Source organism: Tachypleus tridentatus, chromosome 7, assembly GCF_004210375.1.
Source record: "Tachypleus tridentatus isolate NWPU-2018 chromosome 7, ASM421037v1, whole genome shotgun sequence".
NCBI classification, from domain to species: domain Eukaryota; kingdom Metazoa; phylum Arthropoda; class Merostomata; order Xiphosura; family Limulidae; genus Tachypleus; species Tachypleus tridentatus.
The window spans coordinates 91089106-91101789 of NC_134831.1; the positions used below are offsets into that span (position 1 = coordinate 91089106).

Below are 12684 nucleotides of genomic sequence, written 5' to 3' on the forward strand. Positions count from 1 at the left end.
TATAATATTGTTATGACTAGTAACATTGTATACTCTTGATAGGATTAGTGAACTTGTATAGTCTTGTTAGGATTAATGAATTTGTATAATCTTGTTAGGGTTAGTGAACTTGGATAGTGTTGATAGGATTAGTGAGCCTGGATAATAATGGTAAGATCAGTGAGCCTGGATAATAATGGTAAGATCAGTGAGCCTGGATAATAATGGTAAGATCAGTGAACCTGGATAATCTTGATAGGATTAGTGAACTGGACCTTTATTCCAATACGTGGAGAACACTTAAACTTTAAATGACAAATTAAGTAGTTAAAAAGGCACAAAAATGTATATATGTTTTTCACTCTTTGTTATTGCCTGATATCAGGCCTTAAGATAAATGACTTAAGGTGAAATAAACCTCATAAATTACGTGACATTGTGTTTTTTAACGTATCAGTGTCTGGTGTTGAGTTGAAAGATAAATGGCATTATATTTTTAACATGACATTGTGTGTTCAGTTTTACTGGTTGCGTTGGTCATATGATATGTATTTTTAATGTAACATTGAGTGTTCAATTTTATTATATATGTATAAACGGCTCGTTTGGGTTGAGAAAATATTTTACGCAGAGGAGCGAACAACGTTTCGAACTTCGGTCATCGTCAGGTTGACCAAAGAAGGTAGAAAAGCTGTTCGCTCTTCTATGTAAAATATTTTCTCTATCCATACCAGTAGTTTCTACATATATATTTCTCTACAAGTGAGTTTTCTCGACATCACTGTTCAGTTTTATTGGTTATGTTGATCATATGACATTGTGTGTTCAGTTTTCCTGGTTACTTTGGTTGTATGATATTATGTTTTTAACATGATATTGTGTGTTTAGTTTTCCTGGTTACTTTGGTTGTATGATATTATGTTTTAACATGCCATTGTGTGTTCAGTTTTTCTGGATACTTTGATAATGAGATTATGTTTTAACATGCCATTGTGTTGTTCAGTTTTCCTGGTTACTTTGGTTGTATGATATTATGTTTTTAACAGTTCAGTTTTCCTGGTTACTTTGGTTGTATGATATTATGTTTTTAACATGATATTGTGTGTTCAGTTTTCCTGGTTACTTTGGTTGTATGATATTATGTTTTAACATGCCATTGTGTTGTTCAGTTTTTCTGGTTACGCTGGTCATATCATATTAGGTAAAAACGTGGCATTGTGTTTTTAGTTTTCCTGGATACTTTGAATATGAGATTATGTCTTAAAATGACATTGTGTTGTTCAGTTTTCCTTGTTACTTTGGTCATATAACAATGTGGTTTTAATATGTCATTGTGTGTTCAATTTTCCTTGTTACTTTGGTCATATGACATTGTGTGTTCAGTTTTCCTGGTTACGTTGGTTATATGACATTGTGGCTTTAACATAATATTGTGTTCAGTTTCTCTGGTTACGTTGATCACATGACGTTGTGTGTTCAGTTTTCCTAGTTATTTTGGTAATACCAACTTACCCAGGTCAGTGTTCTTTTTATGAATCCGGATACTGCAACAAAAGAAATCTTTGAAGATATATGATAGCTTTATAACCAATGTTTACCAGGTTACAAACATCCGATATAACTTTGTAACTATTGTTTCCCGGCTTACAAACATCTAATATCGCCTTATAACCAATGTTTCCCAGCTTACAAACATCCAATATAACTTTGTAACTATTGTTTCCCAGCTTACAAACATCCAATATAGCTTTGTAACTAATATTTCCGAGATGAGAGACATACAAGGTCACGGTAGTGTTGCAGGTTGATAAATTAATCCTTGAACTCGTTTTACTGAGTGATAAGGTAAAAGTTCAGTGACTCATAAGATCCGTTTGTGACCAGTTACACTTATTTTAATTCATTATTTATAGTATATATCCTTTTTATTTTGCCATAAAGCAGGTCTTGTGCTGATCTACCTGGGACGTTAAATGAAATACACAGACACGGAACTTACTTAACGTTTATAATAATGTCAAATTTTGTGTTCTTACTTACGTACTAAACCAACGTATTTGATCTTCCAAGTTTAAAGTAAATTCTGCGTTTAACATACAATAGGAAAATAACGTATACGAAGCGACCCAAGATTTCTTATATAAAGGAACTTCACCGGTTTGATCGTTCAATTCAAGCTTAACTCTCTTGACAAATAGATTGTGCTTGCGAGAAATTTGTCATGTATTTATACGTGGCTCAAACATCTGGTATAACTTATAAAATATTTTTATTCACATTCGATAAAAGAAGTTTTATAAGGACATGTTTGATGTAAAATAGTTTATTTTGTTTGTATTGTTCTGATTATTAAAACCTTTATTTAGTGTTGCTGATCTTTGTCTATGCTTTTGGTATTCATTAAACTGTAGATTTGATGTTAGGCTTGTAGAGATTTTCTGCCATTTGATTTCAGTTGTTCTGTTTTGTTACTACACTTGTGATACACGAGCTCAGAGAAACTGCTCGAGCGACATGAAGTTGTTCGCTACGTCGGAAAAACGGTGATCGAAAAGTTGTATTTGAAATTTCCCTTATAGTCCACAATTCTGAGCCCTTCTGTAGACAATACTAAATATATTTACATAATTCTTCCTAAATTTTTTATGTCCTGTTCTTTGAATATGTGGCGGCATGCCCTCTTCAAATTCTTGGAATTAGATGTTTGAATTTCAGCACCTACAATTCAATAATTCCAGGCTTTATTCCAAGTTATGTAGCAGGGGAATTACTTGTAAAAGACATTGCTGAACCGTTGCTTATACTGTTGGATCGTAACACACGAACCGTTCGTGTGATGTCAAGTTACCATGGACACTTGTATTTGTCAACGTCGCTTGATGTCGGCTTCACTTATCTTACCGCAGAAGTTCTTTTTTTTGGCCCCTCAGTGGCATAGCGGTATGTCTGACAACGCTAAAATGTCGATACCCTAGTGCACAGACAGCCCATTGTGTAGCTTTGTGTTTAATTTCAGAACAACTAACAACACCTTTATTTTGATTGTTATTACCTGTTGAGACTACCTGCCACCAGCGATAATTTTAAACTGCAACTACAGGAAAAGCAACTAGATAATAGCCCTCACCGTCAACTTTCAGGTTACTTTTTATCAACAAATAATGGGATTAACCATCCATTATAACGCTTCCGTGGATCAAAAGGTAATACTATTCGGTGTCCGCCTTCGACCTTGCAACGTGATCTTGGGAATCAAGCTTTTTAACTACCAGACAATGCTATATCCCGCCCCCTCCGTGAACCGACGAACGGCTCGCTATACCTTAGTGCTCAGTCCTTCTAACAAATAACATCAAAACTGGTTCAGCCAGTTTTATACATGTCGAGACAGACAGACAGAGAGAAACCTCTACCATTTTACTGGGGGGCCATGTAAAAGAAGGGTCTATTTTAATTAAAAACGAAATTACACAAACTTTAACTTTCTTATAATTTGTATCTTTTTCTATCATGAGCTCGTCTTCAAATATTTTCTTGTTCGAAACTTTTTGATAGAAAAACAAACAAAAAAGAATGAGTCAAAATAACCAAAATCGATCTTTGGTCAGTAAGTTTAGTTTCCAAATATTTGTAAAGCGACAGGTCGTATGTGGTCTACAGAAAATACTTGAGCTACTGATTGAACGGTCCAAGACTCGAGACAAACACGCTCCATATTTTCAACAGAGAACGCATTTATAAAAAAACAACAACATTCAAAAGCAGGATATAACATTAGGGTGACGATACCACTGTTGTAAGTAACCCAAAATTAGGGAACTTTCTCTTAACCATAGGGGTCTCATAAGCACACTCTCACTAGATACCCGTGAGTATCTAAAAATTTCTGTTCTAAAGCGATAAAGTTTGTGTGTTTGTTTCTGAATTTCGCACAAAGCTACACGAGGGCTATCTGTGCTAGCCGTCCCTAATTTAGCAGTGTAAGACTAGAGAGAAGATAGCTAGTCATCACCACCCACCGCCAACTCTTGGGCTACTCTTTTACCAATGAATAGTGGGATTGACTGTCACATTATAACGCCCCCACGGCTAAAAGGGCAAGCATGTTTGGCGCGACGGGGATGAGAGCCCGGGCCCCTCAGATTACGAGTCGCACGTCTTAACACGCTTGGCCATGCCGGGCCCTAAAGCGATAAAGAATTTTAAGTTAATAAATATAATTATAATAAATAATAATAGTTATAATAAATAATAAGTTATAATAAATAATAATAACTATAATAAATAATAACAGTAATAATAAATAATAATAGTTATAATAAATAATAATAGTAATTATAAATGATAATAATAGTTAATAGGGGTATCAAGGTTAGAATATTTCAGTTAACAGGTGTATCAAGGTTGGAATGTTTCAGTTAACAGGGGTATCAAGGTTGGAATGTTTCAGTTAACAAATGTATCAAGGTTGGAATGTTTCAGTTAACAGGGGCATCAAGGTTGGAATATTTCTGTTAACAGGGGTATCAAGGTTGAAATGTTTCAGTTAACAGGTGTATCAAGGTTGGAATGTTTCAGTTAGCAGGTGTATCAAGGTTGGAATGTTTCAGTTAACAGGTGTATCAAGGTTGGAATGTTTCAGTTAACAAGTGTATCAAGGTTGGAATGTTTCAGTTAACAGGTGTATCAAGGTCGGAATGTTTCAGTTAACAAGTGTATCAAGGTTGAAATGTTTCAGTTAACAGGGGTATCAAGGTTGAAATATTTCTGTTAACAGGGGTATCAAGGTTGAAATATTTCTGTTAACAGGGGTGTCAAGTTTGGAATGTTTCAGTTAACAGGTGTATCAAGGTTGAAATGTTTCAGTTAACAGGTGTATCAAGGTTGAAATGTTTCAGTTAACAGACAATAATAAAGACAATAAGTGCAGGCAGCCCTCGTGTAACGTTTCAGGAAATTTAAGAAATAAATAACCAGTTGTAAACTCGCTCGTGCGCATCTCGCGTTTTGGTTACCTGTTTAGCAGTTTCGTGTGTTTCGCCAACGACCGAGAAACACATCTAACAATAACGTTGCTAAGCTACATCGTAGTCTCGTGAACTGAACTGTTTAATAGTGACGTCGAAACAAGCTGCATTCCAGGGTAAAATATCCACCGATATCTTAACGTATTTATGAAGTTTCCTATGACTGTCACACACAGTAAGAAAGCTCGTGAGGGTCAGGAGACTCGTGAACGGCAAGTCTGTTGCGTGCCACTTCATCAGAAAAATTCTAGAGAAACAAGTCGAACATGAAAATCCTAAAAGGCTGTATTCCAGGAGCTGTAATCATTCTCGTAAGTGATTATGTTTACTGAGTGAAATGTGATTAGGTATTGACTACAAGGGTGACTGTGTTTACTAAACGAAATGTGATTAGGTATTGAATACAAAGATGGTTGTGTTTACTAAACGAAATGTGATTAGGTATTGACTATAAGGGTGACTGTGTTTACTGAGTGAAATGTGATTAGGTGTTGACTTCAAGGGTGATTATGTTTACTAAGCAAAATGTAATTGGGTATTGAATACAAAGATGGTTGTGTTTACTAAGTGAAATGTGATTAGATATTGACTACAAGGGTGACTGTGTTTACTAAGTGAAATGTGATTAGATATTGACTACAAGGGTGACTGTGTTTACTAAGTGAAATGTGATTAGGTATTGACTACAAGGGTGACTGTGTTTACTGAGTGAAATGTGATTAGGTGTTGACTTCAAGGGTGACTGTGTTTACTGAGTGAAATGTGATTAGGTGTTGACTTCAAGGGTGACTGTGTTTACTGAGTGAAATGTGATTAGGTGTTGACTTCAAGGGTGACTGTGTTTACTGAGTGAAATGTGATTAGGTGTTGACTACAAGGATGATTATGTTTACTGAGTGAAATGTGATTAGGCGTTGACTTCAAGGTCTCTCGTTATTTGTAGTAACTCATGATACATTCTATGTTGTGAAGACGTGTTTTTAATATGTTAAAAATGATGTGAGGCTTGAATTTTAAACCAATGAGATTATGATGAGATAAAGGAAAATAAACAACAATTATTTCTTATTGAGTGGTGTAACAAATTGCGCGTGTTTTGCAAAACCTAAACCAGTCTAATCTATTTAAAGTTCAACATATACCTTAAAGAATTAGATTAATGTTGATTTCATGCTGTTTGTCTTCTCAACGTATAAATGCGTTCGACGTGGTCCGTGGTTTACACCTACCATATAAACTGGTCTGTGTGACAAGTGGTTACGTTACATCATATATTGCTAATCCAAGTGTCCCAGGTTTTCATCGCATCGCCGTAAATCGCATTTCGCATTTTCAGACCATATGTGCGTTATAAGAGTGACGATCAAATCCAACTTGTTGATTAGAATAATCCAAAATATTGTAGCTATGGGCCTGCTTTTTATTTTGTTTCTGTGTATTAAAACTACGGATGAACAGTATAAATAGCTCTTGTGTTGCCAAAACAAACAAAAACAAAAAACGCTGGACCCTGTAGACTGTCCATTAATGTAAATAACTATTGTGTAACCATGTCCGAAACAATCAAACTACAGAAAATTGTAGACTGTACATTAATGTAAATAACTCTTGTGTAGCCATGTACTAAACAAACAAACTACAGTATCTTGTAGACTGTTCATTAATTAAATAACTATTGTGTAGCCATGTACTAAACAAACAATCTACAGTATCTTGTAGACTGTTCATTAATGTAAATAACTATTGTGTAGCCATGTACTAAACAAACAAACTACAGTATCTTGTAGACTGTTCATTAATGTAAATAACTATTATGTAGCCATGTACTAAACAAACAAACTACAGTATCTTGTAGACTGTTCATTAATGTAAATAACTATTGTGTAGCCATGTACTAAACAAACAAACTACAGTATCTTGTAGACTGTTCATTAATGTAAATAACTATTGTGTAGCCATGTACTAAACAAACAAACTACAGTATCTTGTAGACTGTTCATTAATGTAAATAACTATTGTGTAGCCATGTACTAAACAAACAAACTACAGTATCTTGTAGACTGTTCATTAATGTAAATAACTATTGTGTAGCCATGTACTAAACAAACAAACTACAGTATCTTGTAGACTGTTCATTAATGTAAATAACTCTTGTGTAGCCATGTACCAAATAAACAAACTAGTATCTTGTAGATGAAAATAAAAACGCTATAAAACATTTTATTAACTGATTACCAGAAAAATAAAACTATTAAGCAGGAATCTAAACAATCTAACAGAAGCTTCAGACATACATATTTTATTCAGTAGATTTATCTAAACTTGAGACAATTAACGGAACACAACATAAAATGAATAATAAAGTTCTATTTATATAAAAATAGGGAAACAACTATATAATTATTAAAGATCTCAAGAAACGTGACAGTATTTGTAATTATAAACATGTGTTAATTTCTGTATATATGTGAAGCTTGTGTGTGTGTTTATGTTTTTTTATAGCAAAGCCACATCTGGTTATCTGCTGAGATATTGTGATTTGAAGATTTTCTAGATCTGGCTTCATCTGTTGGGTGAAAAGTGAACTACTATCAGTCTTCTACATTTTTGTACACAGTAGCAATTTATTAAATTTTATTAACGTTCACCGAAATTTTGGTTTGTTTTGAACTTCGCGCAAAGCTGCACAAAGACTATCTCCGCTAGCTGTCCCTAATTTAGCATGTAATACTAGATGGAAGACAACTACTCATCACCACCCACCGCCAACTCTTGGGCTACTCTTTTCTCCAACGAATAGTAGAACATCATAACGCTTTCATGGTTAAAAGAGGCGAGCATTTTTGGTGTGATGGAGATTTGAACCCGCAACCTTCAAATTAAGAGTCGAGCGTCTTAACCACCTGGCCATGCCGGGCCTCACCGAAATTTAAATCACGAACAAGAAATATAACATTAATAACAAAAACAAACAAGCTTTGATTGTTCATTTTAGAGCAAATCAACGTTAGACTATCTGCTGTGTACATCGTAGGAAATCGAACCCTAGGTTGTAGGCATACCGCTACTCTACTGGGGAAATAAGAAACTTTTAAATAATAAGAGTATTACAGCCAGAAACCATTTGTATTAATAACTATAATGGTAAGGTTTATTTGTATTTCACAAATAATTAGAGAACAAGAGCTATAATTTTGTTTGTTTTGCTTTTTGAATTTCGCACAAAGCTACTCGAGGGCTATCTGTGCTAGCCGTCCCTAATTTAGCAGTGTAAGACTAGAGGGAAGGTAGCTAGTCATCACCACCCACCGCCAGTTCTTGGGCTACTCTTTTACCAACGAATAGTGGGATTGACCGTAACATTATAACGCCCCCACGGCTGAAAGTTTCTAGCACGTTTGGCGCGACGGGGATGCAAAATCCGCGACCCTCAGATTACGAGTCGCACGCCTTAACACTCCTACGAAAAGTGAGGCCTAATAGGCCCCAGAGCAACTTGAAAGGCTATTAATATTAGGCTAATAATTTTGTATTTAAATGAAATTGCCATTTAAATCCATTAATGAATGGATTAACGAGATTCCCACTGTCCCTATCTACTATCTAGCGAAACCACAGCCAGGGGAACGGGCTTGAAGAAATCAGGAATAGAAACGTCTTTTCGTAGGAGTGTTAACACGCTTGGCCGTGCTGGGCCCAACAGCAATAAGCGGCTTTATAAATTGGACATATTAATTTATTATATTTAATATTTTAGATATTTTAATTTTAAGAATTAAATGTGAGAGTTAAAGTTTATACTATTACAGATCTGTGAAACAAGAACAAATATTGAGGTTTGGATTCGGAGATTATTGTTATTAACAAAACTTATAAACATACAAAAGATTTGACGATGTATTTATTTCATAATAAAAATGGCCCGGCATGGCCTAGCGCGTAAGGCGTGCGACTCGTAATCCGAGGGTCGCGGATTTTGCATCCCCGTCGCGCCAAACGTGCTAGAAACTTTCAGCCGTGGGGGCGTTATAATGTGACGGTCAATCCCACTATTCGTTGGTAAAAGAGTAGCCCAAGAACTGGCGGTGGGTGGTGATGACTAGCTGCCTTCCCTCTAGTCTTACACTGCTAAATTAGGGACGGCTAGCACAGATAGCCCTCGAGTAGCTTTGTGCGAAATTACAAAACAAACAAACAAACATAATAATAATTACTATTTTCATTATTTCTTTCTTCAACTTCATGCAAGCACACTCTAGGACTATCTGAACTAACTCTTCATAATTGAGAAGTGATTATCTAGAGAGAAAGCAGCTAGTCAATAGTGCCCACCGACAACTCTTGGACTACTCTCTATCCAATGAATCGTTGTACAAACAAGTCACGTCAAGTTCCGAATACATAAAGGAAAATAGTTGTACTTCAATCGTTTTTCGTCAAAAGTGAAATGTTACGTCAAACATATGGATTCTTCTGGTTCAAAATGAACCCCAAAACTTAAAAAAACTTTAAAAGAAAGATCATGTGATTACTTCAGTTAATTTAGTGTTTAACTGCCTTAACGTCTGCTTGCAGTATGACAAAGTAACATCTGAAGACTAAATCACAGACATTAAACAACTCTCCTGCACGATCTCAGTCTCCACTTGATTACACAGCTTCCATTTTAGATCGATATATCATTAGTAAGAAGTGTTTCTTTATTATAAATTGTTCATTTGACTTTACTTCACTATGGAGTGTTCCTTTACTGAAATTATTTCATTTGACTTTACTTCACTATGGAGTGTTCCTTTACTGAAATAATTTCATTTCAATTTACATCACTATGGAGTGTTCCTTTACTAAAGTTATTTCATTTCAATTTACCTTACTATGGAGTGTTCCTTTACTGAAATTATTTCATTTCAATTTACTTTACTATGGAGTGTTCCTTTACTGAAATTATTTCATTTCAATTTACTTCACTATGGAATGTTCTTTTACTGAAATTATTTTATTTCAATTTACTTTACTATGGAATGTTCTTTTACTGAAATTATTTCATTTCAATTCACTTCACTATGGAATGTTTTTTTACTGAAATTATTTTATTTCAATTTACTTCATTATGGAGTGTTCCTTTACTGAAATAATTTCATTTCAATTCACTTCATTATGGAGTGTTCCTTTACTGAAATTATTTCATTTCAATTTACTTCACTATGGAATGTTCTTTTACTGAAATTATTTTATTTCAATTTACTTCACTATGGAATGTTCTTTTACTGAAATTATTTCATTTCAATTCACTTTACTATGGAGTGTTCCTTTGCTGAAATTATTTTCTTTCAATTTACTTCACTATGGAGTGTTCCTTTACTGAAATCCTTTCATTTCAATTTACTTTACTATGGAGTGTTCCTTTACTGAAATTATTTCATTTCAATTCACTTTACTATGGAGTGTTCCTTTACTGAAATTATTTCATTTCAATTCACTTTACTATGGAGTGTTCCTTTACTGAAATAATTTCATTTCAATTTACTTCACTATGGAATGTTCTTTTACTGAAATTATTTCATTTCAATTCACTTTACTATGGAGTGTTCCTTTACTGAAATCATTTCATTTCAATTTACTTTACTATGGAGTGTTCCTTTACTGAAATTATTTCATTTCAATTCACTTTACTATGGAGTGTTCCTTTATTAGAATCAGTTCATTTAACTTTATTTCAATATTGAGTGTTCCTTTACTAGAATCAGTTCATTTAACTTTATTTCAATATTGAGTGTTCCTTTACTAGAATAGTTGATTTCAATTGACTTAACTATGGAGTGTTCCTTTACCGTGTCTTCCTCTTTAATTATTTATTGTTTTGGCGAATATTCTTATGATTCTCCAACCAATCTCTCTTGATGTAGACTTGAGACAAGAAAGACTGATAATGTGAAACAAGGTGCGGGAAAGCGTTGTAATAAAAACGACAAGGACATTCCTATATTTGAGTTGATCGACCGATGAGGTTAAGAAAATTAGAGAAATAAGAATGTAGTTACGACGTTAAGTGTGTAAACATTGAGTATGTCAACTGTATGAGGATGGGATCCTGTAACACCACACAATGAAGCCATTAAGTATGTCAACTGTATGAGGATGGGATCCTGTAACACCACACAATGAAGCCATTAAGTATGTCAACTGTATGAGGATGGGATCCTGTAACACCACACAATGAAGCCATTAAGTATGTCAACTGTATGAGGATGGGATCCTGTAACACCACACAATGAAGCCATTAAGCATGTCAACTGTATGAGGATGGGATCCTGTAACACCACACAATGAAGCCATTAAGTAGGTCAACTGTATGAGGATGGGATCCTGTAACACCACACAATGAAGCCATTAAGTATGTCAACTGTATGAGGATGGGATACTGTAACACCACACAATGAAGCCATTAAGTATGTCAACTGTATGAGGATGAGATCCTGTAACACCACACAATGAAGCCATTAAGTATGTCAACTGTATGAGGATGAGATCCTGTAACACCACACAATGAAGCCATTAAGTATGTCAACTGTATGAGGATGGGATCCTGTAACACCACACAATGAAGCCATTAAGTATGTCAACTGTATGAGGATGGGATCCTGTAACACCACACAATGAAGCCATTAAGTATGTCAACTGTATGAGGATGGGATCCTGTAACACCACACAATGAAGCCATTAAGCATGTCAACTGTATGAGGATGGGATCCTGTAACACCACACAATGAAGCCATTAAGTATGTCAACTGTATGAGGATGGGATCCTGTAACACCACACAATGAAGCCATTAAGTATGTCAACTGTATGAGGATGGGATCCTGTAACACCACACAATGAAGCCATTAAGTATGTCAACTGTATGAGGATGGGATCCTGTAACACCACACAATGAAGCCATTAAGTATGTCAACTGTATGAGGATGGGATACTGTAACACCACACAATGAAGCCATTAAGTATGTCAACTGTATGAGGATGGGATACTGTAACACCACACAATGAAGCCATTAAGTATGTCAACTGTATGAGGATGGGATCCTGTAACACCACACAATGAAGCCATTAAGTTTGTCAACTGTGTGAGGATGGGATCCTGTAACACCACACAATGAAGCCATTAAGTTTGTCAACTGTGTGAGGATGGGATCCTGTAACACCACACAATGAAGCCATTAAGTATGTCAACTGTATGAGGATGGGATCCTGTAATACCACACAATGAAGCACCCAATGTTCTCTTTTTGCACTTAAGTACAGAATAAGGTAGCAATAATAAACCACCTACCATGTAAAAAACACGTGACGTGACTGTCATTCTGCTTCCTCGTGTAAAATGTTTCCTTAGCATGTGACCGGTTGGAAGAGCATGACCCGCTCGATCAGATCTGGATGGCTCCTCTACCTGTTGACAGTCTTCACAATTATAAAACGTTTGTTGTCAGTCTTCACAATTATAAAACGTTTGTTGTCAGTCTTCACAATTATAAAACGTTTGTTGTCAGTCTTCACAATTATAAAACGTTTGTTGTCAGTCTTCACAATTATAAAACGTTTGTTGTCAGTCTTCACAATTATAAAACGTTTGTTGTCAGTCTTCACAATTATAAAACGTTTGTTGTCAGTCTTCACAATTAT

At 35.1% G+C, this 12684-nt stretch overlaps 2 protein-coding genes across 2 annotated transcripts in view; one reads left to right on the top strand and one right to left on the bottom strand.

Annotated features, from left to right (window-relative positions):
- Positions 1–12684, bottom strand: part of LOC143256181 (uncharacterized) — a 160073-nt gene that overhangs the window by 137138 nt on the left and 10251 nt on the right. The gene's annotated exons all lie outside the window — the stretch shown is intronic.
- Positions 5006–12684, top strand: part of LOC143256180 (protein spaetzle-like) — a 39479-nt gene continuing 31800 nt past the window's right edge. Inside the window, exon 1 of the mRNA XM_076513049.1 lies at positions 5006–5317. Within this exon, the coding sequence (XP_076369164.1) occupies positions 5273–5317 (45 nt within the window). The 5' untranslated portion in view covers positions 5006–5272. The remainder of the gene's footprint in view (positions 5318–12684) is intronic.